Here is a 27,074-nt window from a genome sequence, read left to right as displayed (position 1 = left end):
ACAATTGTGTTGACATTTCTAAATTCAAAATGACACCCTAATGAAGCAAGGCAATGCACTTATGCAGCTTGTCCCCACTGGAGCTGCAAACTGCTGTGACATCGCCAACGTACAAACTAAATTTGTCAGATACCAAAGAATGCCATTGTTTGACTTGTGAGTATGTTAATAAGAGGCAATTCATAAACAAGTTCCTTGCGGCAGAGTGAGCAGATGTTTCCTGATGTATCCTTGAGGAGAACACTGCTGATTCCTAAATGTGAGTCAAATTGAAGTAAACAGTAGCATCTGCTAAAACTGTTCAGTGTCAGTTGCAAAGATACAGACTGAGGAAACACTGACTGGCTCCTTCTGGAAAAACAGTATATTTGGAGTATATTCTCTTTTATTCACAACGTTACATGCTGCATTCTGGCACTGTCCTTGACTTGAACATAAACAGGGATATTCTTATATTTTGTAAATTACACCATCCTTTGCCTTAAATGCCACTGAGATATATCCAAGAGCAATGTTATAAAAACCTGTAAGAAAGAGAACTGAATTTAAAAACATGGAGGGAAAATATTTTTCGAAACCTATAAATGTCACCAAAATATGAGGTCTAAAGTAAGGTTCGAGTCTGACTACACATTGGCCAACAGTGGAAGACTGTGGTTAAACTGGGCATCTCCTGTGTGTGAGTGTTCGGGAATATTCAGCTGGGTGCTGCCAGTAAACAGTGTGTCTAATCAGCTCTGACTATATGAGAAGAATGGGCCAGTGTTGTCACGTGAGCAAGAAGATGGGGAAAGCCTCTGATACTGTCACAAGACAAACATGTCTTTTTGGGAAAACAAGAGGAGTAATCAGTGTAATTTAGCATTAAAAAAATGCATGTCCTCAGTTATCTGTATGTAACTGTGACACTTTCCTCTATATTTATGGGAATAAGAGAAGAGGGTTATGTAAAAAAGAAGTTGGCAAATGCAAGAAGAACAGCAACATGTCACAAGGCTTGTCTTTTGTCTTTTACCACTGTTTATCCTTCACACAGAATTCCATAAACATTTTCCTGTTAGTAAAAAAAATATGTATCACAGAGTTTGAACAAAATTGCACAATCTCAGCTTTTGGTATAATAATAAAATCTGACTTATGTTCATAATAAACCTCATGATATTTTGCATTTTCCTGCAGCTCATCTATTATGTATGTCTGATGATCATCAAGCTAATCACCCTTCTGTGTTTGGTTGTGTGTATGTATATGTGGCTGGTGTGCATGTCCATGTGTGTTTATGTGCGTGGATGTGTATGTCTGCACGCTTTCCCCAACAGTGAGCCAACAGTCCGGGATGCTTTCCAACCTAGGAACCACCATCTCCTCGCCAAACTCCGAGCCAGACAATCATGCACTTTTAGATGAGAAGGAGGACTCGTACTTCTCGGAAATCCGCAACTTCATTTCCAACAGTGAGATGAACCAGGCCTCCAGCTCCATGGATAAGAGGTAACAACAAAAAAACACGCTTGCACAGACCACATTTGTATTAAGATTTTTGCAAAGACCTTCAGTGATTACATTTGATCCAGGAGCCTACCCCTCTACTTTCCATGCCAAGTTCTAATTCTTACCCCAACCACATCTTAAATTTAACCTCAACCCGAACTTTAAAGAAGTAAGAACAGTCAAATGACCTCACTTTAAGGAACTTTTTGATCCCTCTCATCTCATCAGGACATATAGTCCAAACACGTATGGAAATGCGGGAGGACACAGCATTTGACCAAGTAAAAGCAACAGCAACATCTTATGTTTGCAGCCCCTTCATTCTCCCCCTGTGCAGAGCAGCATTCAGCACATGCTAGTACTTGATGCACACTGCTCTCTAGTGGCTTGAAGATGCTTGGCAATAGTCACCAACATCAGAGCTGTGACTCAGTTTCCTACTATATTTGGTTAGATAATACATTAAATAACAGTTCATTCAACTGCAACTTTTCAATGCCTCTAATTAAACTTAACAAAAACAAAACAAGATGGGTTTTTTTCAAAGATGCCATGCTTAGTTTTTTTTGTTTGTTTTCTAAGATTGTTCTGCAGCTGTTCTGCCATCATCCACAATTGTTTTCTTTTTTGTATTGCATTGTGGGACAAATGTGTATTTCAACAACATTTTTTTTTAAATCAGGTGGATTTATTCTGCATAGTACAACTTAAAACCTATTTAGGATTGTGTGTAGAGTGTAGTACACCAGCGAGCGTCCATCTCAACAATCAAAGTTTTCCTAGTGTCTAAAACTTTATTAGAGCTAGTTGCTAAATTAATACCAGTAACTCTGGCAGGAGTGATCATCCTGTGTTTTTTTTTCTGCGTTGTAAAAACCATAACTTTCTTATAAAATGATGAAAATGGCTGGTCTATTTTGAAACCTAACAATCACTCTGGTCAGTGAATGAAAAGGTCAGCAGCCTCCTGCCTTAAGTCCTGAACTGCTTTCAGTGTCAGTAGCTCAGCCGGTGGAAAGCTTCCGAGGTTTCAGACAAGAAGAGGGTATCACACAAAAAAAGGAGGATGAGATGTTTTTCTCTTTCAGTCAGTGGTTTGCCCTCTCTCCTTGGCTCTATACGCTCCTCAGTTTTCTCTTATTCATGATGTGAATTCCTTTCTGGTAGTCTCACTTTCTGTCTGCGTCTTCCTCCATCATCCCCCCTCCCTCTTGTCAACATGCATTATGGCCAGCAGACCTAGTGGCAATTTAGCCCCTCTGCCATCTGGGATCAATACTGAGTCTCATCCACAACAAACTGGCCTGACATCTTAATATCTGTAATTCAGACTAAGTGTTATGCTTTCTGTCCTCCCACCAGACAGCTCACTGTTTATTCTCCCTCTGAGTGACTGAAGTCAAACGCCGTACGCAAACACACATTCATGGATGACTATCTGTAATCGCTCTTAACCGCCCTCGCAATGTAGTTTTTCCTTCTTTTTTCAACATCATAGCCAGTCAAAATAAAAGTCCATGGTAGCCTTTGTTTTCACATGAAAACTTTGTTTGACTAGTTTCCAAGCTGGGGATGTCAGAAGCTGAGGCAGCACTGCTGGTCTGAGGGTGGGAAGTTTCAGACAAAATAGTTAGGGGGTTTAGATGTACATAGATGTTTCCAACACTGCAGTGTTGAAGGACTAAGAGGTATCTGTCTCCTCGGGACCATAATCCAGGTCGTAATTAGGGCTGGAACAAGGACCCAGGCCATGGCTTGAGCTCTATGGTTTGGATAAATCTAAACTTGGAGCTGGTTCCTCGTCTGGAACTGGGCTTCAGTGACTGGCAGTTTGGACCCTGAGGGGAACTCGGGTTGAGGCATTTATCTAGGAGATCCACTGATGATGGAGCTCTTCCCCCATCCACTGGCCATACCCATAGCCCTAGCCCGCTAACACAAACACCCAACTGACGTGTTTAGACTAAATGACAAAACCCAGGGCCCCCTATGTCAGAGCTACGCTTCTTTCTCTGTACACAGGCATGGACTTTTTCCCCACCAAACAGCTCTGCAATTTGATTATGGTGATATTTAATCTAGATTGAAAGAGGAGAACTCCACCACCCCCGCAAAAGTCCCCCTTCTTGCATTTACCCACCCACTGTGTGTGACCCAATCCTGTCCCTGTGCACCCCTTCCCAGAGGTAATCCTGTCCGATTTGATAAATGTCCACTGTGTGGCAAAAAAATGGAAGGGGTAAATTTGCCGTCCCAGAGGAAATGATATCATGAGCCATGACATCGTGGTCTGGGGGTGATGGAGGGGGAGTTGGGGTGCTTGGCTGGAAAAATTACAGATGTCAGGTCATAATGGTGGTGTGCTGATAGCCTCTTTGCAGATCAGCCATCGTCTTCCTTCAGTCACACAAAGTACGCTCCACCGTTACAGAGTGCAGAGGAACCCGTCTGAAGCAGGGCCATCTCCTGCTCCGTTTCTGAGGAGCTAACCAATTAATCATGTGTAGGCCATTCGAACGCACACTGTCAGCACCCGTGTTGTTTGTGTGGACACTGGAGTTGAACTGTGCATGCTGTCAACAGATTATTTATGTTTCTCTCTCTGCCCATGATGAGTCATGTCTTTAGCTGGTCAGGAAATGGTAATAGCCACCCAGCTCCAGACTGGACACAGACCCCAGAGAACAAACTAAAACAAGCCTTTTTAGGTCCTCCATACATTTTTCCTCTTCTCTCTCTAAAAATCCTGGCTAGCTTCTTTTCCCTCATGCCCCTCCTGATTGGCTCGGACTGCTCACACTCATAGCCACTTCTCCTTCTTGTGGCTTTCACTATTTTAGAAAACTTTTTTTTTTTTTTTTTTGCTTTTGTAACAGTGTTTGAGTTTTTTTTTTTTCCCACAAGGAGTATGCAGCACCACAGACTGGATAAACATAACTTTACTGAAATGTCACTATAGTTCTGCAGGAAAAAAGCAGCGGTTTCTGAAACACTTACAAAGACTAAAAACACTTCCTCCCGGCTGTGACTTTTGATCCCTCTGCAGATCAGACCAGGCCGAGGAGGAGCGCCCACCAAGCCACAGTTTGTCCAACTCCAAGCTAGGGCTCCAGGGGCTGGAGGAAGAGGAAGAGGAAGTGGAGGGTGACGACGAGGAGGAGGAGGAAGGCAGCCTGACAGAGAAGTCTCACGATGAGGCGCCTGAGTCCCCGTCTCCCGTCACGACAGGAGTGTATGAAGAAGATGAGGAAGAGGAAGAGACGGAGACGGCTCCATTGGCTATGAGCTACGAACACACTCGCAGGTATTCACCTTGTTAACTACACAGAAAAGCTCAGGGTTCAGGATTCTCTTTACCTGAATCTACACTTAACAACCACAACCAGCGTACACCATATATTGTATCTGTTCACAAACCTTTTTAACAGAAATCGCTCCTTATACCATCGTTCATTCTAACTAATGCCCATACAGAACAACACTACACACTGAGGACAGAGGTAAAACACAAAATAAAAAAGTCAGTACTTCACTGTAGCTAAGATTAGCTCAGCTTCTCTTCTTTTCTCTCCTTTTTCTTCTCCCAATTTATTCCCTATACCTGTCTATCCCTTTTATTAATCACACCTCTCCTTTTCCCTTCTCTTCATTTTTTGTCTTTTACCTAAACTTTAAATTTCCTTCCCCCCTCCATTGCATTACTTCTCCATCTATCCCATCTATCCTTCCATTTCTTCATCCATCCATCCCTCCATACTCCATACTGCCATATTTCTGCCATCCATCCATCCCTCGTGTGCAGGTGTATAGAGGAGGAGGGCTCTCTCTTGGACCTGGAGGGTTTGCCTAGCTTTCCCAAGAGCCTGGATGGGTTACGTAAAGCAGCCAGTGACGAGCAACCCTTTGATGTTAAAGACATATTTAACACTTCGCTAGAGTCGGAGGCATTGAAAGAGACATTGTACAGGCAGGCCAAAACCCAGGTATGTGACTGGCTTTTGGATGTCCACTCAAAGAGGGAGGGACAGGGAGGACATGTTCTGAGAATAAATGAACCCTGTGGATACAGAGATCAGGGATGAGATGGATCCTTTTCACAATTTCAGGTGTTTGATAAAAGAAAAGGTTGTTAATCCAGTGGGTGAAACTGTAGCCCCCTCACGTCTTTCCCCCTCACTTAACCTTCTAACATATAAACTGTTCGTAAGCTGCTCTTAACTTTTCTATGATCTTCTTTTAAAACAGCCTAATGAAATATCATTACATTGTATAGTAACAAGGAAATTAAAGATAATTATGGTTTGTTACAACTTAAGATCCGGGAATATGGCAACATCTCTACAATGGTGCAAGAAACACAAGCGGTCAGACAATTGTATTATTAGCAATAGAAATGATGGCCAAAGCTACAGAAAAAAGACCCAAGTTGTAGTAAATCAAAATTGTCTGATTTTTTTTTTTTTTTTTATTTCTCAAAAGGTCACAGGATAAGTAGAGAACTGTTACTCATGACAATGTTTGAAAACGTTGAACCATGCAGTTTTCTCTTGTTAATGTCACCTGTTTTCTCCCGCAGGCTTATGCAATGATGCTGTCTCTCTCTGAGAACAACCCTTTGCATGCGCCCTCCCAGAACTCTCTGGACGCTTGGCTGAGCATGGGAGGTGGACCGTCTGAGACGAGCAGCTTTCACCCGCTCAACCACATCTAGACAAAAGAGAGAAGAGGTGGGAGGAAGAGTAGGAGGAACATAAGTTTCACAAATGGATAGAAACGTGAGACTGAGTGGAGATGAGTAGTGAGAAGACGTGGATGCCTGGAGAAGAATTCAGTGTCACATACATTCAAGATAGGAAGTGTTTGTGTGGATACGTGTGTTCATTTGTGAGTGTGCGTGTGTCTGTGTGTGTATGTGTGTGTGAGTGATAGAGATTGTCCCTAGGTGAAGGGTCTCGCAAAACTCTGTCAAAGAGAAAGCACTGCTAAGCTCCTGTTGATGTGAAGGACATGATGAATGCTTCTCAACAGCATTGAAACTCTGCATTACTCTGACCCTCCCCAAGTCCACAAGGCTCACTCCAGCACCACAGAGACCCTGCGTTAGGCTCTCATAAAGACACTTAATGACTTGTATGTCTCTAAAGTCTGTGTACACCGCCTACTACAAGCACTGCAGCATCAGCACTGCATTAGCACTGCATGTCCACAAGGTGGTGCTGTTTTACCAGGAACATAGTAGGCGCGTGCACTATTGTCTCCAGGTTTTCCCCACCTATCATGGGCAACTCATGAACTGATCTTGTTTCAGTTGTAAGTGCAGAATCAACAATAGCACCACACTAAATGTTACTTGAGGAAATGACAGTTCCAGTAGACTGTTTTGATTTTTGAATGATTAAAATGGAGAATGATGTTCAATGTTCAATGTGCAAATGTGCACGGCAACTAGTGATTTTAATGAGCTATCTGGGACACTAGCCATTGTAATTGGTTACCCAATTTGATCATGCTGAAAATGAATTTAAATCATACTCAAAAAATGAGGAAGTCTCTCTCTGCTTGTTTATTTCATCGTCATTTGTTAATTTTATTTACTTACTTTCCTCTTAGATACCACAGTATTGTTTCTTTGTAGGCACCACAGTGCTAAATTGTTAATATAATTATTTTAGAGAAGGACCAAAATTGTATGATATTGTCATATGATGTACAAAATAACCTAGATGTTCATAGCAAGAGTGGTATGTGCCAAATAACCCATAGAAAATGTTCTGTTCTCTGACAATCATTTCATGTCCAAGGGGCTTGCATTTGCTGTCATAGATTTGTTTTTCTTATTACGCTCTTATATATTTGATTTCAGAAGTGTGTGTATGTATTTATTTCTGGTTGTTTTGTCATGACTGGAGGAGTGAAAATGAAGAAAAGTCATTTTATCCCTCTTTTCTTGTTGCTGAAGGAATGAACGCCTGTCAGAACGTGGGGGAGATTCTGAATCTCTGGTTTTGATGCGTTAGTGTGCCAAAATGGAAAGAACCCATGAAATTAACTGTTTTTATTTATAGTGAAAGATAGTTTTAGTTAGTTTTAGATCCTATTTGGCATTGTAACGTCCTGCAGTGTTTTTTTTTTTGTTTTTTTTTGTTTCAGTTCAACCATTATAACCCAGTATACTGAATGTGTCTTGTTCAAATTGGTTAAAGTATTGGGGGGGGGGCAGACTTGGACAACTTTTATTATGAATGTCAGAAAAAGGGCATTACATTGTCACACTATTGAATCTGACTTGTTTCTATCACATCAAGCTCCCTTCCTTTCCCTCTGTTTTTCATTTGATAGATTTAATGTATCCAAAAACAAAAAAAAAATTTAAATTAAATGTCCTGTATTACATGGTCCAAAAGTCTAAAACACAGTCACATCTGCATGAACATCTGGTCATGCAAGAAGGAAGGCAAGGACTCATGAAACCAAAAGAATAGAGTAAAGTAAACCACAGATAGTATTAAAATGGACATCATATTTCTGCTGGTGGTTCCTGCCAAAACATGTAAAAAAAAATGTCTAGTTGATTCTGGACAGGGAAAACAGAAACACTTGATCATTAGTTTAACATTACAGTATATTCCCTGTTCTTTCTGAGATCATACTGAAAACTCATTCCATGTGGTCCACAAAGTAGCTGTGTCATGGAGGGCATGAGTCATTTACTGTAGATAACTGTAGATAGCTGCAGGAAGCACAGGGGGTTGAGTATTGTTGATCATTGTTGCCTTGGTCCTTCCTGCATACTGGGACTTTGAGAACTTGGCCTGATGCTGTATTTTCAAACTAGCACTTAAACCATGTTGGTCTAAGCCATAAATTGATCGGGCTTAGGTCTCTAAAGCTTAGAACACAGAAAAATTTTCTGACAAGTTTCACTTTCAGTAGATGAGCAACTTGTGCTGGACATGGAGAAATAAGAAAAAAAATCGAAAACGGAAGCACTGTAATTTTTCTTCACGACAGCAGGTGGTAGTGTGATGCTAGGACTACTGCATCATCTCATTTTTCTAAAGACAGAAGTCTTTTTTTTACAATTCTACTGAATGAGATTTCAGTCATGGTAAACACATTGTTTTCCAACTTGTGGTTATAAAATGTAAAGACTTGGGTCGCTGAGTTTTTAGGTTGATTATATGTAGTAATTCATGTCATGGACTACTGTAATAAGTACGCGCTGTGTAAAGCAAAGGAATTGAAGGCATTGAAGTATTCCATTTTGCCAACTTCAGAAAGTATTCTGGCAGATGGTCGCTGAAATATATTTCAGCATAATAGAACATGGTTGCTGTTTTCCCCCCACTGTTACAGGAGAAGGTAAAATATACATATTGTTTCTTTTTAACTGTATAGTATTTTAAAGAATGAAAAACAATGGTGCATTTGTCTGAAGAAAAAAATCATTGAAAAATATGGGTTTAAATGGATGGTGCTTGTTTTGTTTGAATCTGAGTTGTATATCGCCTCTGTTATGTTTATTGAAAACAAACAAAAAAAAAGATATTGTGCATGACGTGTTTAGCAGTCATAATGATGTCCATTTGTGAAATGTGTATCAAATCAAAAAAAAAAAGAGAAAAAAAAAAGAAAAGAAAAAAATAAATCCGTAGATGCACTTATTGTAAATGTGGTTAGGTTAGTAGGTTTGACTTCAAGTTCTTGACTGCCTTACAGATGTTTGGGCAGGTGGCTCTGAAAGACATAGTAAAGACTTGTGGGAGAAGACATAATGAAAAACAATAAAGGATTGTAGAATAATATTGAACAATTCTGAAATTGCAGTTCTTTTGATGCTTGTGATTATTGAAGATGTACTTTAGAGAAATTTCATTGAAAAGATATGACTCTGATGTTAATTCTGTAGAATAGCAATGTATACCAAATGTAATCTTTCCAATGCTATGAAGAATTTATACATGAAATTGATATGCAATAAAACCTGTGTGCTTTTTAAATGAGAAGGCCACTGTGTTTTTGTGAACTTTAAGTGCATGAGAATCATCAGTCAACAAAGAAGACAACAAGTCATCAAGTGTTTTACTTCTTAGTTTACAATTTATTATTCAGGGCCAGCTAAAGCTGAAGCAGTCAGTGGTTTAATCATTTAAATCATTTATCAAGCATCAATAACGAGCACTTAGTTCCTGCATTTCAAATGTGAGGATTTGATGCTTTTCCCTGTTTTCTATCATTACAAACTGAATACATTTTGCTTTCGGGCAGATCACACAAGCTTTTTAAAGGAGCTACAGGCATGTGTAAGTTTTGCTTTTGCTATATAGCCAACGTTAGCATTAACAACTGTTTACTCACCAGTCTTGCCAAGCGCTTCAGCCAATGTTGCCTTTACAATACAAGAGGTTATAATATGCCCCCTGAGCACCGCTACTTATTCAGGGCAGACTACACGCTACAGTGACTCGGTGTCAGAAAATGACAAGATGGGTCGGCCGGACCGTGGCTAGCTTGTTAGCATGTTAACTCCACCAAAAGAAAAGAAATGATAGAAATAGAAGCAAAGCAAGGGTTTGCTTTCCACCACTTGAGAACTCTTGGCAGGCAAAGGAATGAAGTTTGATGCTGAATTCACAAGGCTTCTTCTAAACTGGTAACTAAACAGCTGTTAATGCTAACATTGGCTCTGTAGCAATAGCAAAAAATAGCACCTTTAAGAGTAACCTTGTTCTCTTGGCATTTTTTATTACTTACATTCACATCCACTTTATATACTTAAGATTAGAACAGACTATATATTTAACATTAAAATAAAAGATTCATGAAAACAATCAGTGCTGCTGTGTGTGCATAACCACCGGAACATGTGCATTCTACTGTGCTGTGCACAGCTGGCTGGGAATAGTGTAAAACAAAGGTTGAAGTCAACATTACAGAAAAGTGAAATTTATTGTTATAATCTGTGAGTTACCTGTGTTTGGGTTGTAGGCATTTTCAAGGTTTGTAACAAAAGTCCGAAGACCAGAGGAACATATGTGTCAAAGGGCCTGAGAGTTAGCTCACCTCAAGCCACCAGAGAGGCTGAGAAAGACGTCTGTTTGACTGAGAGAAAAACATGTGTTTTAAACAACAAGGCGGTGATTGCAATAAAGAATTTTATCTAAATTGCTTTTTGCCAGCTTCAGTACACTTGTCACATTATCCTGGTTAATTTTGTGCTATTCGCCATTCTCTGCAGGGTCTGAAAATACACTGATTTTCAGGATCTTCAAATATTAAATTGCTCTTTTAGTTTTGAGTCTTACCTTCTCCATCTCTCTTTAGAGCCTGCACATGTTGCTTTGTGATTTCTGACCTGGATTTTATGGTGATCAGTCCTCCTGACTGTGCTGAGAAAAATGTGACATTTAACATTTAACACGTAACATTTAATACTTGAAGTACGTCATCTGGAAAACAACACTGAAATAAGCTACCTAGTAGAGGGAAGTTAAGTGATAGGAAGTTTGTAATAGACGAAGAGGAGATTCCAATAATTAGGGAAAGATCGGTAAGGAGTCTAGGTAGGTGGTACAAGGCAGACTTGAATGACGGAAAACAGGTAGTGCAGTTTCGGAAGGATGTTGCTGAGGGACTGGATAGAATAGATAAATCAGGGTTTCCAGGAAAGTTGAAGTTGTGGTGTCTGCAGTTCTGGTTATTTCCCAAGCTAATGTGGCCACTGTCTGTATATGAGATTCCATTATCTGCTGCAGAAAAAATGGAAAGATTAGTTAGCTTTTACATTAGGAAGTGGCTAGGTGTTCCTGGATGTTTAAGTACAGTGGCACTGTATGGGAAAGACATACTTCAGCTCCCAGTAACTAGTCTAGTGGAGGAGTTTAAATGTACTAAGGTTAGGACAGAGCTCCTGTTATCTGGGAGTAAAAATGTGGTAGTCAATAAGGTGGTTCCAAACCCAATCAAGGGGAGAAAGTGGAATCCAAGAATGGCAGTGCAGGAGGCGGAAGCAACACTCAGGCATACAGAGATTGTGGGTAATGTCCAAATAGGCCAGGGAGGCTTGGGGCTTGGCCCAGGCAAACCGGTGTGGAGTAGAGCAGGTCCCAAAGAGAAGAGAAAGCTAGTTGTGGAGCAGGTTCGTAGACAGGAGGAAATATTAAGGGGTGCAGAGGCAGTGGCTCAGGCTAAGCAGGGGCAGTGGGTTGAACTTGGGGGGGAAAGGTGTAGACAAGAAAAAGCTTGCTGGAAAGAGCTGTGGAGTATGGAGGAAAGTAGTATTAGATTTTTGATAGGGGCAATTTATGATTATTGCCAACTCCCCAGAACTAAAACTCTGGGTAAATGGAGACCCGTTATGTTCATTGTGTTCAGGTACTGCAACTTTAAAGCACATTTTGTCAGGCTGTAAGGTTAGTCTGTCGCAAGCGGTATACGTGGCGACATAACCAGGTTTTAAAAAGCTTAGCTGCAGGAATTGAAGATTTAGGAGGCAGGCAAATTTAGGAAGGGCCTAAAAATAAGAGAGTTGCAATCAAGTTTGTTCAAGAGGGAGAGAAAGTTGGTAAGACACAAGGAGGCAAGGCAGCTTAGAGGATGCTTGTGATTGGGAAATGCAGTAGATTTAGGAGGAAAGCTTGTTGTTCCCAGGAAATAGCCAGTACAATTTAAGGCCTGACATAGTCTTCTTCTAGGAGTAGAATGAAAGTATATTTTCATAGAGCGACTGTTCCGTGGGAGGCTTCAGTTGAAGAAGCATATGAAAGGAAAAAGCTCAGGTATGTAGAGTTAGGGGCAGAAGCAGAGCAGCGAGGATGGAAAGTTAGGATTTGTCCAGTGGAAGTAGGATGTAGAGGATTGTAGCAAGGTCTGTTGTTTCTTTGGAGAGGAGTTAGGAGGAAGTGGACAGAGTGTGAGGAAAATAGTAAAGGACATGTCAGATGAGGCAGCAAGATCCAGTCAGTGGATTTGGATGAGAAGAATAATGGTAGCTGGGGGCCAGCAGGGGGAGCACTTAGGATAGACAGTCTTAGGAGAAGCAAGGAAGAAATCCAGGAAGAGAAGTGTTTTTAAGTGGGGGGTGTGGCCGTGTGAGCCTCTTTGAGACCATGCGGTTAGTCCAGGTGAGGTGGCCTGTATTGTTTGTTTGCATTGTTTGAATGGTTTGTAGTGTGTTATTGCTTTTGTCTTTGGCTGTTTAGGTGAGTTGGTTTATTTTAGGTGAGTTGTGGAGAGTAGGAGAGTGGGGGGGGGGGGGGGGGGGGGGGGGGGGGGGGGGGGGGGGGGGGGAATAGCACAGCCTAATCCGGCGGGGGAGAGCTAGCCCAAAAAGGCACCTCTCCCTGACTCTACCTCCCTCATTGTCTTGGAGAGTGGGGGAGTAGGGCGAGGTAGAGCACAGCCTAATCCGGCAGGGGAGAGTTTAGCTTAAAAAAGGCATCTCTCCTTAACTCTACCTCCCTCATTCAAAATGCCCCCACTTTCTCCAACTGGTTAGGGGAGTTTGTTTGCTGAATCTGCTAGTGTGTTTTGTCCGAGTTGATGATGTTGTTTGTGGTAGCATAGGCAAGATAAAGGAGAAAATAGTTGTGGTGTGAGGAGCAGTGATGGCTGGCATTAGGGGAGTGACTCTGGGACGCCAGTGATCACTGTCTAGCCTCCTGGAGGTGTCGTGGGACCAACTAGATGAAACACTGGTGAAAGGAGGTTCCCACCTGATGACCCCAAAGATATGTTAGTTATCACTGCTCATTAGTCTGTATAGCTAAATTAATACTTATCATAGGACTTAGGATGTTAAGCTTAGGGAGCTATTCACTGAGTCTGGTCCATTTTCTGTAGCACAAGTTTCTTGCATGTGTGTGTTTACCTTAAATTCCTATATGTAGGAATGTAGTGCCCAATCTTTCAATTATTAATTTAGTAAGATTCAAAAGGAGTATATTAATATCTATTCTCAATGATGTGCATGCTCGGGAGATCTCACTGTGTAATTTTAGGATTTACAAATAGATTTTTAAAAACTACTATGCAGATTGTCAAAAGTTTAAATCATTGTTTAAAATAACTTCATGGCTGACACTGACAGGTTCTAAGACCTGACTATATATATAGATCATCCTCACTGAAATTGAAGTTTGTAAACAATGAACTTGATATAAAAAAAAAAATATATATATAATGCTGCAATAACGTCCAGTGGCAGGCTGGAGCAGTCAGCTGTGCAGCTGATGTGATCTCAGTCTCATTTTGCTTCACTAACATTATCAAGTCTAATCTAAAACCAACAGCAAGTGCTGAGTCAACGTCATAAAGTCCCCATGTAGAGCTGCTCATCTGAAAATGAATCAGAGTGACTGTGTTGATTGAGTTTAAAAGTCAGTTTAAATCACATTATGATTACTCACTGTTCATAAGAAAAATGTAATTTATGTTTGAGCAGTGGGTCCAAACCGTTGTTCAACAATAAAAATACTTTTGGCCAATCCTACATTTCTTTCTCTCAAACAGCTGTGATGTATTTATTTGGTCTTCTTCTTATGATAAAAGGATATTTCATTTTTAAACACAATTCACCACGTTTTCAAGAAAATCCCAGATTGTACTGCAATGATATATTTATACCTTTTATTCAAATGCAAACAGCATTAATATATTTCATATGTACAAATCATTATCACTGCTAAGCTTTATCATCCACATTTCATGTAGAAATACTGTACATGAGACTATAATTTGCAGATACTGATAGTCCTGTATGTCAAGATAAGATATTTACAAATCCAAAAAAAAAAGCACAGCTACTGTATCTTGCATTTGACAGAACTGAGGGAATATTCTCTCTCACATAAACAACACATGACTTTTCAAGTTTCTGCTGAACAAGTAAAAAACAGTGAAGGACCAGACAGTAAAGGTTAGATGGTTTGGTTGGCTGCTGTGATCCAAGGAACAAGTAAATAAAGTTCTCAGTGCTGATCTGAATCCAGGTAAAGATACAGGATTCACTTGAGTTTTTCTTAGACCACATTGTTTTTGAACATTTTCACGTTTTGTCATGAAATTCTACACTTCCATGAACTAATGTTGGTAAAAATTTGGTACATATATTCCATCACTGTGGATCACTGTGTATTTTGAAATCCAGAAAGAGAGTGTTGTCAATCAGCTGCATATAAAGGGAAAAGAAATGATACTTTTATCAACATGTACTGATGCACTGCTGCAGTGTGTGCACAACCATCTTAACAGCTGAAGAAAACGTTTCCTTCTCACGTGGTGAAAAGCAGATGACCACTGAAGGTGCTATGGTGATTTCCATTGTCAAAAATCCTCGCGTTAACCCACAGCTGCAAAAACACGACGTCTCCGACCTCTAACATCAGTGTGACGCCATTAGCAGAAGTCCCATAATGGGACGGCTGATGCTCATATGCAATAAAAATATTCTGTCCATTCTTGACCAACACAGCACCTGAAGGGTGTGAAGCATGTCCGTGTGCACCTATGTAGAACTCAAAGTGGTAGGCTCCTCTCACTGGTGAAATGAAAAAACCTGTGGGACATTTTTTTCAGTGAATGTTAGTGGAAAATGGTCTGTTGCAACATCTGTCAACCAGGTTAGAGTCAGCAAAAATCAAAGTAATTATTGAAGTTTGTGAATTTGGGTACCTGTGTGTGGGCTGTAGGCATTTCCAATATTTGTAACGACATGTCTGAAGACCAGAGGAGTGTGTGCGTTAAATGGTCCAATAGTTCCTGAGCCTGAAGCCAGCAGAGAGGCTGAAAAGGCCACCTGTTTGACTGAGAGAGAAACATACTCATTTTAAAGTGGCTGATGTTACAGAAATTTGCTAGTTATTGTAATGCAGCTTCTTTCAAAATTTACAAACCTTCTCTCTCTCTCTTCAGATTCTCCACCTGGTTTTCTGTGACATTGGCCCTGGCTTTAATGGTGGTCAGGTCTCCTGACTGAACTGAAATCAAATGAATAAAAAAAAAAAGTGGCTAGGAGAAATAAACGACAACAATCTGACAGTTAAAAGTGTTTCATCATTGTTTTCCTGAAGGTTTGCTTTGGCCACTAAAAACCTGGATATTGTTGAAATAAATGCATTCATACAACATGCTTCATTAAAATTCCTTGTAAATATATTTTGGCTTTTGGCGTTCTTGTTGTTTTAATATGTAATTTTGACATAGATATTTTTCATTGCTCAAAATATACCTTGAACCTGTTGCTTCAGATTGTCCACATGAGTCTTTTGCAATTCCAGTTCTCTCAGTTGAGCTGCTTGTGCTAAAAATAAAACAGATTAAATGAAAAGACAGTACTGGCAAACATTTCTGTCCTCTGTGTATGAACTGCTGTGGTGGTATAAAAATCTTCTGTAACAAAGTTTCCGTTCCCAATGCCATTGCTTGTCACATTCTCTCATTGCCTGACATATAATTACTGTACCTTCATTCTCTCTCTGTAAGTGCCTTATCTCCACCTTCTGTTCAGCCAACAAGGCGGTCATCTCTCTCAGCAGAGCATGGATGTCTTGTGGACAGCTCTGTTGGTGGTAAGAGGCATTTGCTGGTTCCCTTGCCTGGGATTCAATTTGCTTTCCAAGCTGAATCACTTCATTGTCAGACTCTGTTTGAAGCTGAGCCTTGGAGAAAGAGCAGATCAGCAGCAACAGTGGGAAAAACATGGTCACCTCTGTTCTTAGACTGGCAGTCTGTGCAGTTCAGCTTTGTGGTTTCTGCACTTAAATAGTGTCTTATCCTGATCAATCATTACCTGACATTGGTTTTATCAGAAACACGTGAAGGAGATCTGTTAAGACTTATTACTTCAGACTTGTAATCTATAAAAAACAAACTGAAAACACAGTAAATGCTCTATTAGTACCTGTATGATGGAATGTAGCCGCTAGTCCTTGAATAATCCTACACATAACATAACACTATGTAATTTGACTTGCAACTACATTTTAATTACTACAATGTGGACTAGCGAAGGTTAAAACCATTGTTAAAAATTACCTAATGATGATAACAGACAGGTCAGTCTGAAAAACTGAAGAACTTGATATAAAAACATTGAAGGAGAGGCAAGACAACTACACAAAAACTTATCATCTCCAACTGTTCAAACATTAATGAAGAATTCAGATACAGGGACCTCCTTTAGGCTGTTAATTGGCTGAGATAAACCAAGACTTACAGGAAACAGCAGCAATAAAGAGTATTTTTCTCTCTTTGCTTCCTCAATGAATCAGTCAGGGTGATAAAGTCTGGCTTTTGAAGAGCAACAACAACAATGCTACAGTAATAAGACTGTTAACACTGAACAACACTGATAAAAAAAACAAACAAACAATAAAATGCTACTATAACATCCACTGGCAGGCTGGAGCAGTCAACTGTGCAATCAATGTGATCTCAGTCTAATCTGAAAACGAACAAGTGCTGAGTCATTAAGTCATAATGTGACATTGTGTAGAGCTGCTCATCTGAAAGTCATTCAAACTTATTGTATTGATTGAGTTTATAATGTCATCAATATCTGTGACAACACCAATTTAAAATCTATTACCTGTGGCAGACAAATAGTAGCTATGTGCAAATGTATAAGCACTTAAAGTAATGGATAAAAAAACTACTTTTCATCACTACTGCAATATAGTTGTTTCCTTTCAAATTTGATTTGTTTATGGCTAATGTTGGTTGATTGTATAAGATCATTTAAATCTCGCACCGCAACCTCAAAGAGTTTGTACCGGCCCAAGGTTATCAAGAGCCCCCACCAGAGGGCACTGTTATTTTAAATTTCAATCTTCAGTTTTCAGTTTGGGCAGCCAGCATGTGGAATTCTTCACCACACTGAGTGTATTAGTTATAACCATTTTATAGTTTGGATAAGTGGCTGAAGGAAACGCTAACATTTAATAACTAAGCTGATGCTTAGAATCAACAATAATTCTTTTGGCTCTGATAAAGTGAACACTGATGGAAATTAGTTTCTAGCTCTCTGGTGCAATACTCTATATATTTGTGTTATCATCAATAATTCCCATGAAAGGCTGAAACCATGGATGAAGCGATTCAGCTAACAGGTCTGTGTAGTCAGTGCCTGGTATAGCTTATCTTCTGTGCCATAGAACTCCGTTGTTGTCCAAAGACTATTTCGAAACATATCAGTGAGCCCCACTGTTACACTGGCAGACGTGTCCTCAGTAAATTGAGAATGACCACTGTAGTTTGAGTCAATCCCACATTCACTCTCCTGCTGCTCTAAATACCTAGCCCTGCGCCACGTGTATCAATCTGCATCTGAAAATAGTTAGCCTTTATTAATGTGACCTTCCCACTGAGCACCAAACATCCGGATATGCACGTGCATTTAGCGAAAATCGAAAATATAAGGATGGGTTTAAGTGCCAGCACATAAAAAGCAAGGGTCGCTCTAGACACTGTTTTGCACTGAACTTAAACAGTTAGGGGGGGAATCAGAGCAGGCAGATAGCCTACTGATTTCTACACCGACCTTGGCCTCAATACACTTCAACAGAATGCAGCTACTATAAAATACATGCTGTGCTTTAAGGTGTACAACTACGACTATCCTCTTGCCCATAAAATAATAGTGTTTAAGCAGAAGAACATCTAAAATGTGAAAAGCCGTTATCACAGATTGATCATTACAGTTTGAGTTCAAGGAAACACTGTTTTAATGTTCAACCAGGCAGGGTGTGGGTGGGTGCTTTTTGTTGCATTTAGTAGGTGTGCTTTATAGACACTAAAAGCTTATAGAACGTCTATAGAGTAGGCTTTTTAAAAAGTGACTCAACATCTTACTTTCAGTCTACTAGTGCTTCACTGCACTATTTCAGGCCATTTCTCTCATCTCATGAGAAATGAATACACATGTAGAGTCTTCAAGGACATTATGCTGGAATTTAGATTACAAGCTAATTAGTACTGAATAACACTTCTGTCTTAAAGCTTAAATTTGAAGTTTTAGAAAGTGGTTGAAAAATGATTTGTAGTGTATTGGACTAATGCCAATAAAACACTGAAACAGACTAAGGCCATGGAGTTTAAATATGAAGACATCATGATCACATGACAATAGCGGGTTAATGAGATAGATATAATCAATTTAACGCCCGATTTAAGATGATCTAATCATCATATCACCGATATGAAAACTGGGTTCATCCACTCTGAAACACCTGTTCCTGTGATTAGCTGTGTCAATAACATTATGTCTCTTTAAGAGGAAGGGAATTAATGGGGGGGAAGTGAAGCAAGAAGGCACTACTTCCTCATAGCCCTCACAATCAAAACATTATTCGTGCGCAATGGGTGAGTCTTCATCCTCGAATGGACATTTTCTAATCTAACGCTTGGCGCACATTGCCGGAAAAGCTCCTCGAAAAGCGTTTGTTGCACCATGCTTCAGCTGAACGACACGGTGGAGCCGGATAGTCCCGGCGCTGCGATTCTCCACCCTGCAGAAACCGAGGAGGGGGTGGAGGTTGCCTTCACGCCGCCGGAGGCCGGGCGAAGCCTCGGACACGGAGCGTCCGTGGCCTGCTGCCCCCCGTTACAAACGCTGACACCTTTTCATGTGCACAACCCCACAGTGCAGGCGAAAGTGAAGGACTATTTCGTGTTCAGGGTAAGTTGCTCTAGCTATAAAAGATAACGTTAATCGGCACCTAGGCCGGTTTATTTTTTTAAATCAGAATATGCGTATATCTTCAAAACAGCCCCCTTCAGTGCTCTGGCGCTCTTTAAGGTATTTGTGGTAAATAAACACGACCTTATAGGGAACTAAAGTATATCGCTGAGCTTTAACCAGAGCATCACAGGGAAGAAGGGGACACTGAGATGAGGCTGATGACTGACGGTTGTGTGATGCTGATCTCAGCCAGGTACCATTGAACAGGCTGTGAGCGACATCAGGACTGTGGCACTCCCTTCCGAGGATGGAGAGGTGCTCAGTGTCTGGCTGCTAGCTGAGTAAGTATCAGTATAGCAGCATGTGACTGTTTTATTATCAGCCTGGCACATGAGGCGTCTGTTTGGATGAGCTGCTGTGTACAACGCAGGGTTTATTGTACTAAGGAATTATTGGACACTTAATAAGGCTACAGACTAATAAATAAATGGGTGCCAACGAGCTGTCTGATACTTTTTCCAACACATCTTCTGGTTATTATTCTATATACTTCTATATATTTAAGGCATTGTTTCAAACGACTGTCATCTTTGTTTATTTTGTGTGGAACTACAGAGTTGACCACTGGAACAATGAGAAAGAGAGACTTGTGCTTATAACTGACAGGTAACTCAAAGAAATAAACATATTTAGTTGACTGAGCTTGATGAAATAAATCATATTACATATGACATTTGACACTGTCTTTTGGCACAATTTGTCATCCTCTGACTGTGTGGGCAGGTCTCTGCTGGTGTGCAAGTACGACTTCATCAACCTGTTGTGTCAGCAGGTCATCAGGATCTCTCTCAACGCTGTAGACACCATCTCAGTGGGCGAGTTTGAGTTCCCACCAAAATCCCTAAACAAGTAAGCCAATACACTGAAGTCAGCCAACGGCAAATTAGTATTTACTCTTAAGTGTATTAATGCCCGTGCTATGAACAGGACTCCACTCCAACCACGATAGAAACATTCAGGAAATGATGCACAGGAAAGAAAAAGATAAGAGTTGTAAAAAAAAAAAAAAAAACAAGACACAGAATGAGGGGATAAAATAAATAATTGGAAGAGATGAAATAAAAAGACTGTAGGAGTGCACAGTATCGTGCACTGCTGGCCCATGTACAGCTGATCCCATCGCTCTTACACTGCTATGTTTTTTTGGTTTTAACAGGAGAGAAGGCTATGGGATTCGTGTCCAGTGGGACAAACGTCCTCGGGCCTCGTTCCTTAACCGCTGGAACCCCTGGTCCACAGACATGCCCTACGCCACTTTCACAGAGCACCCTATGGCCCGTGCTGACGAGAAGGTGGCTTCTCTCTGCCAGGTATAATCCCTGTAACCAAATAAGGCTAAATTTGCATTTTGAGTAATTAATCTAATGGATTATTTTTTTTTTTAAAAAACATCTGAGCATTCACAGTTTGAAATGTTACACACTTTTTTGTGTTGGCCTTATTTTACGAGACAGACGATGGTGACCAGTGGTGCCACAGTTCATTTATGCACAGACAGCAACAAACACGGCCCTGCGGCTTTAAAGATTCATGCCATGAGAGAAAGCTAGTCATTCATATTATTTAAATCAGTGTAGCACTGACTTTGTGTATGAACAGTTATTGTCAAAGGTATTTGTGTTTTTACTCATTGGCATGGCAACAGCGGTACCTGGGGCAATTTTCTGGGGATATGACTACATTTTCTCATTCAGAGCCGTTTCTACATGTAATAAACAGACCTCATTTGGCTGTAAATTCTCAATCACATCTATTATTCTACACTTAAAAGCAACTGTAGGAGATGTAGCTTTCATTCTGGACATCTTAGTATACAGTGTAGATCTTCTATAAAACTATGTTAAAATATATATAATTGAAGTTTTTGGAAGGGTGTTGTGGTTTAAGTGTCGTGTTTTTTCTTCTATGATGCCAAGTTGGACAACTTCAGGACCCAGCTGGTGCAGGCAGTGAAGAAAGCTCATAAGGAGCACCCCATCCCCGGTCGGGCTAACGGTGTCCTGATCCTGGAGAGACCCCTGCTCATCGAGACCTATCTGGGCATTATGTCCTTCATCAACAATGAGGCCAAGTTGGGCTACTCCATGACCCGTGGCAAGATCGGCTTCTAAAAGCGCACGGTTTCTCCAAATTAGAAGAGTTCAACCCATGTGTCTGTGTCACACTGCTCTGTCTGAGGGAAGCTGTCGCTCCACAACAGTCTAATGCACAACCTATCAGTGTGTGTAAGTTGAGCCCATGAGATGTCCACACCTCCTTAAGTTGGTGTCACAGACGAGTGGTCAGCCTACTGTAGGTAAATGATGCGCAGCACTGCATGGAATGTGTACTCATTTGTTTTTAGTCCCTCCCAGTCCCTTTCTATCAAAGAGCTGCTCGCAGATCTGCCATACCTGCGCAGGCCCTCAGGAGTGAATGTCCATGTGACATAAATTGGAGAGAAAGGACAGATTAGATTTTGGTAGAGGAGTGCTAAGAACAGAGTTGTTATTTCAGGGGTAAAGATAAGCTTTGTTGGGGCTTTTTTTCTGCAGCCAAAAAGAGACAGTTATCATGTTTCAATGTTTCATATTTGCTACATTAATATGATTTGAAATGAAAGATTGTATTATTCGGATTATAGGGCCATATGATAGGAATGGGATAGCAGCTGATGGATTGAATTTAATGCTCATGTCACATGATCATCGTAATAAACGTTACTAATACGGAAACAGTTCCAGGATCTGCACTGCTACACTGTAAATGTCCGGGCTCAGATATGTTACTTGTGAAAAACGAACAGTTGGGGTACACTTTTCAGCATGTTGTGACTGTCCTCTCTTATTGGTCAATGTTGTGCTACCCATGCTTACATTTGCCTAAAGTATGCCTTTGCTCAGAGTAGGGAGCCGCTGTACCACATGGAGAACTGCATTAGCTACTTTAGCTGAAAAGGACTCGGATGTTACAGATGTTATATGCAACATGGACATGTGTTTATGTTTGCCTTCATGGTTCTTCAACTTACGTGTACATTTGCACTCACCTGCACTAAACTCTGCAGAGAGAATAATGGATGAGTTACACAATTAAATACATGCAAACAAAGCTTTGCATCAGTTAATTAACCACACACTGTATGTATCTTGTGAATAGGATTTAGGTGATTTTCTTGAGCTGCACCCTATAATATGATTGTGCTACCAAAGGTAACAGACCATATTTTCATGCTCAACAATGCCAATGAATAGTGTCCCAAACTTTTTCTGGTCTTAACTTGTGCTTGTTCCCTGCACGTTGAGTTTGCATGACCGATGTTTTTTAACTGAATAATAACAAATCTGTAAATACTAACAAGGTTTTATTTCTCTGCAGTTACTTTGAGGCAGTTAAAACATGAATGACTGTAGAAAATGAACATTGCATTACTAGTTCTGAAGTATTTTATTTAGGGATTTTAAAGAGAGATTAACTGATTATTCCAAACATGTGGGGGGTTACTTTTTGTTCTAGATATTTGTAGCACAGTAGCCACAGTGGAGAATAATAAAGGCCTACATGCTTGTCTGGGCCTCAGCTCTGGTTCTTGTAAAGTACATTTACATTTTGTTCGTACTGTCCAGGACTGCAACAAAGTGATTAAGATACAGCTCAAGTAGCTGTAAACTTTGTTTTAATAAATGGGACAGCATACACACAAACAATGCCTTGAAGCCAAGTAATACGGTCCTAATATATTTAGTCCTGCTTGTTGATTTGTTGTTTGGATTTCTACTGGCATTTCAGTTTAGTCATAGTGGGTCAGAGTATTAAATTCTACCAGTAACAATGCAGTATTTGCAGATTAAAAATAATGTCACTTGTGAAGAATAAAGAACTGATTTAAAATTACACACTGAAAACCTGTATCATGTCTTTGTTCCACCGAGCAGATCCAACACCACAAACACAAGCACTGGGGACTGTATTTGTTGTGGAGATTAATTGGTTTTAACTCTTTAACTGTTCTCACTAAAACAGCAGCACGAACTGCACTATTTTATCAGGTTACAAGGCACTGAATACACAGATGGTTTTGAAAAACAATAAAGTTTAATAACTCACTGTTAGTTGCATTGCTTATGACAAAATTTATTCAAAATAGTTATACACTTTCATGGTAATACACATACAAAATAGATCAAACTAAAAGTACAGTGAAATCTATAAAACTTTGTAAACATCTATCTTCTCACAGTGTTTGGAACTAGTGCTTCAGGACAAACTTATGATTTAAATAGTGATATTTAGCCAACATATCGACAAGAAAAGGAACATCTCAGTAACCTGCACTGAGGGCCTTGGTGAGCAGTTACATGTGAAAAGTAAGATTAAGAGGAGGAGTGTTCCTACCAGTCTTTTGGTCATCACCTTAACACATTCCCAGCCAAGTGCTTGTGGCTTCATAAGCCTGAACTGTGATCCGGTTATTCTTGATACCTGTGTTTTTGTGTGTATTACTTGTCCTCCTGGTCTATGTCCATGTAGCACAAACAAAGCTGCTCCTTTCCAAGCAGGATCAGAGAGTCTCCACTGCAGTGCCAGCTTAGTGACTGGACCTGGAATCCACCTGGTAGAAGAGAGAAAAAGAGCAACTGTGATGAAAACACACCTACATATGAACAAAATGAAGATGGAAAAAAAAACACTGCATTTTAAGAATCAACACTGAGGTTTGTTCAGTTTGTAGTCCTTAAAAAAAAAACAGTATTCAGTTCTTTGCCACTTAAGGTTTTCTAAGTACAACACAACAAACCTTTCGGGATAAAACAAAACACACAGCAGCAACATAGATGAGCATCCAGCATGTGAAAGCTGAAATACCACAGATGTGATCTACTGGTAAACTAAAAACAGCAGATATATCTTGCATCTTTTCTGTAGCATAAGAAAACTATATCCATGGCATGTCTCATTGTGGAGGTTCCCAAATTCAAAATAGAGCTTCTTTTTGTTCCAAATCTTTTGTTCCATTCAGATGTAATAAACTGCAGCAGGTTACATCCCGATTTCTTTGGCAGGTTTTAAATTTTAAATTGCATCTAACAGTGACTGTTCCAATGCCTGCCATGGCAAAATTAAAGCGAAGTGTAGATCTTTGAGGTTAGTGTTAACTAGGCCTTTGTCCCATAATTTTATTTGATTTGATGTCCTTTATAGCTTTCATTCGTAGTCCGGTGTACACACAATATAATGCTGAGCAAAGCAGAGCATGTTACCTTCAGTGGGGACCTGGACAGAGACACAGCCTGCTGGGGACCAGAGATAGAGTTTGGTGTTGGCTGTACACAGTGCCAGCCGTGGGCGCCGGGGGTCCCACTGAAAGCAGCGCACAGCTGATGTCTGCTCCAGCACAGCCTCCAGGCTCATCTTCTGCATGTCCCACACCCACACAACACTGGCCATGTTGTCTACAGTCAGAGAAACACAGATACACACTCAAAACCACTCTCAGCTTATAGAGCTCTGAAGCATTGCAGCACAAATAGTCAAAACAGTTTTTCTCAAACGCTTTGATGCAATTCTTGCATCAGAAACGTCACTCTTCACTCCTCACGTTCTCAAAACCTCATCATATCCCCACACACATTAGAATCTCTCATTTGTACAAACTTCTATTGTATCCACACATAGTTCACTACTAAAGACGTTTTCTCATTGTATTGATGAATTTCTCATCCGACTCTGACAACTCATGAAAACAGTTTGTACCTTCATCAGATAGAATGACAGACCACTCACTCTGATAAGGCCCTGCATTGTGTGTGTTTTCAATCAAATCTCTTTAAAATTTCTTCAAATATGTATGAGAGAGCAAGACCTCTCTCTCACACATGCACGCACGCGCACACGCACGTGTGCGCATGCACACACATGGTGATCTCAATCCAGACTGTTCTCATCCGTGGTACCTTGGATGGTGGAACAAACTACCCAATCCTATCAGAGCAAGGGCGTCCCTCTCTATCTTCAAGAATCCCTCGAAAACTCATCTCTTCCAAGAGTAGATCCTTTCCTAAAACCCTAACATGTCTAACTATTACTAACTGTGCACTTTTGGTGCACTTCATTAAAACAATCTCCTTGCACTTTTTAAATAGTACTTATATGTAGTACTTAATATTTACACTAAGGTTCCTACTGCACTGAAGCTTACTAAGTCGCTTTGGAGATATATATATATATATATATATATATATATATATATACACACATACTGTGTGTAGTGGGAATTTACTGAACTATAATTGATGCTATGTTTACGTTTGATTGCATATTTTTCTTTGTCTATTTTCCGATGCATAGTTCCATGGTTAGGGTTAACCTTTTTTTTTTAATTTTTTTTCTTTACAACTGCTTTCACACATTTTCTAACCTACGTCTCATTTTTTCAAAACTCTACACAAAAAAACGAAATTGCACACAAAATGCAAAGTACCTCATATCTGCTGCAAAACTAAACACTGCATTGAAAATATCATAAACACATCTAAAAATCAAATGACCAACACTTTTGTCCTTATAGTGAATTTCTGGATACACCATGTTCTAAATCTAAAGCTCTTCTGTCTTCCATAGGCTTGTATATACATTTCCATACAGTGCTCTAAAGGGACAGTGCAGTAATCTGCTGAGAGGGGTTGAAATGTACACAGTACAGTAGACACCAATGCAATATTGAAACAATAGTTATTTTCCAAAATGCTACTGTTGTCATATATAGGTAATAGGTTAGGTTACTGTTAACATATATAGGAATGTATGTAATACAATACCAATACATATTGTACAGTAACACTGGAGTAGCCATTAGACAGGTGCATATCTCTCATCTCTGATGGATGCCACTGTAAACCGACTCAGTCCAGCCTCTCTCATAGTTAGAGTATATTATTCACATTTCATTGCTGTGTCTGAATATTTTTTACTTTATATTTTTTGCAGAACTCTTTTTCAGAAAGCCGGTATGGTTTTTATCAAGATATCAAAACATTTGGCATCTTGAAGCTCTGGTGAAAAGGTTTGATTCATTGGTGACAATGTTGAAGTGAGCGACTGACTTTGCATGTTTCGACACGTGACCAAGGTTTTGATTGTTTTAAAAGCTTTTTCACAGGTCATTTAGTGTTGTTAGAAATGCATTAACTGTATTGAGAACTCCATTAAGAGTGGTGAGAAGTGGTGAAGCCGGAATTGCACCAAAGTGATTGAGAAAAACTGTTATACATATAATAAAGTTGTCTTGGGCTCACCATGAAGGTAAAGCTGAACAGCTGTGAAGTCTTACCATTTTTGGTAGCTAGGAAGCGACTGTCTGAGCTGAATGCCAAGTTAGAGACACCGATCTTGGGGTTGGCTCGGTCTGGGTCTGGTTTGACCACGGGAATTTGGACTGGCAGTGGACAGATCTCATCTGGATGAGGCAAAAACAAATTTGACTTTGTGTTTGGAAAAGCTTGAACTCATCTTTTTAAATAATGGAAAAAGCAGACGTACATTTGCTCTGGGTGTTGAAGAGGGTCGTGCCAATTGTGATGTTGTGTAGTGACAGGTCGTCACTGCCAACAGCTGGCCTTCTCTCCACTTCCTTATACACAACCTAGAAACACAACAGTCATTAAGTAATTGAACTGCAATGCCTTCAAGACTCATCTGGAAGACCTGGAAAATACTCACAGCTTTTGTGCAGTTGATGGTTGCAGGGTGGTCCAACTGTGCAATTTTCTTCCATGTTATGTGATTGAGGATGCGCACCTGACATGATGATATTAACGTCTTTTGTCATTTTATTGCACTGTACTGATATTGACATTTGCACAAAAAA

At 40.1% G+C, this 27,074-nt stretch overlaps 4 protein-coding genes across 4 annotated transcripts in view; 2 read left to right on the top strand and 2 right to left on the bottom strand.

Moving 5' to 3' along the window:
- prdm16 (PR/SET domain 16) overlaps window positions 1-9,508 on the top strand; it is a 122,751-nt gene extending 113,243 nt beyond the window's left edge. Inside the window, exons 13-16 of the mRNA XM_022741628.1 lie at window positions 1,320-1,491; window positions 4,538-4,795; window positions 5,294-5,474; window positions 6,068-9,508. Of these exons, the coding sequence (XP_022597349.1) occupies window positions 1,320-1,491; window positions 4,538-4,795; window positions 5,294-5,474; window positions 6,068-6,202 (746 nt within the window). The 3' untranslated portion in view covers window positions 6,203-9,508. The remainder of the gene's footprint in view (window positions 1-1,319; window positions 1,492-4,537; window positions 4,796-5,293; window positions 5,475-6,067) is intronic.
- A 4,613-nt stretch (window positions 9,509-14,121) lies between these two features.
- On the bottom strand, window positions 14,122-16,202 carry LOC111219167. Its single transcript, XM_022741778.1, has 5 exons — window positions 15,953-16,202; window positions 15,719-15,790; window positions 15,384-15,467; window positions 15,163-15,294; window positions 14,122-15,046 (listed from the first exon to the last, which is right to left on the bottom strand). The coding sequence occupies exons 1-5, from the start codon at window positions 16,188-16,190 to the stop codon at window positions 14,763-14,765; spliced, it is 810 nt and encodes a 269-aa protein (XP_022597499.1). The 5' UTR covers window positions 16,191-16,202; the 3' UTR covers window positions 14,122-14,762.
- A 2,588-nt stretch (window positions 16,203-18,790) lies between these two features.
- On the top strand, window positions 18,791-23,096 carry tprg1l (tumor protein p63 regulated 1 like). The gene is made up of 6 exons (XM_022741681.1): window positions 18,791-19,165; window positions 19,418-19,509; window positions 19,784-19,834; window positions 19,952-20,077; window positions 20,385-20,538; window positions 21,145-23,096. Exons 1-6 carry the CDS (start codon window positions 18,938-18,940, stop codon window positions 21,337-21,339), a joined length of 846 nt encoding a protein of 281 aa, XP_022597402.1. The 5' UTR covers window positions 18,791-18,937; the 3' UTR covers window positions 21,340-23,096.
- A 234-nt stretch (window positions 23,097-23,330) lies between these two features.
- wrap73 (WD repeat containing, antisense to TP73) overlaps window positions 23,331-27,074 on the bottom strand; it is a 20,386-nt gene continuing 16,642 nt past the window's right edge. The window contains exon 13 of the mRNA XM_022741717.1: window positions 23,331-23,819. Coding sequence (XP_022597438.1) covers window positions 23,707-23,819 — 113 coding nt within the window. The 3' untranslated portion in view covers window positions 23,331-23,706. The remainder of the gene's footprint in view (window positions 23,820-27,074) is intronic.

This window comes from Seriola dumerili, unplaced genomic scaffold, assembly GCF_002260705.1.
Source record: "Seriola dumerili isolate Sdu_G_001 unplaced genomic scaffold, Sdu_1.0 BDQW01000056.1, whole genome shotgun sequence".
NCBI lineage: Eukaryota > Metazoa > Chordata > Actinopteri > Carangiformes > Carangidae > Seriola > Seriola dumerili.
Note: the sequence above shows the minus strand (reverse complement) of the source record. Positions and strands in the feature narration are given on the sequence as shown.

Excerpts from the sequence above, each read along its gene's own strand:
- LOC111219167 (XM_022741778.1), bottom strand. The coding sequence starts at position 16,190 with ATGTTTTTCCCACTGTTGCTGCTGATCTGCTCTTTCTCCAAGGCTCAG. Across the intron at positions 15,791-15,952 it reads CTTACAGAGAGAGAATGAAG|CACAAGCAGCTCAACTGAGA; the intron begins GTACAGTAATTA and ends TTTTATTTTTAG. Across the intron at positions 15,295-15,383 it reads TCTGAAGAGAGAGAGAGAAG|TCAAACAGGTGGCCTTTTCA; the intron begins GTTTGTAAATTT and ends TTTCTCTCTCAG.
- tprg1l (XM_022741681.1), top strand. The coding sequence starts at position 18,938 with ATGCTTCAGCTGAACGACACGGTGGAGCCGGATAGTCCCGGCGCTGCG. Across the intron at positions 19,166-19,417 it reads AGGACTATTTCGTGTTCAGG|CCAGGTACCATTGAACAGGC; the intron begins GTAAGTTGCTCT and ends TGCTGATCTCAG. Across the intron at positions 20,078-20,384 it reads CCACCAAAATCCCTAAACAA|GAGAGAAGGCTATGGGATTC; the intron begins GTAAGCCAATAC and ends TGGTTTTAACAG.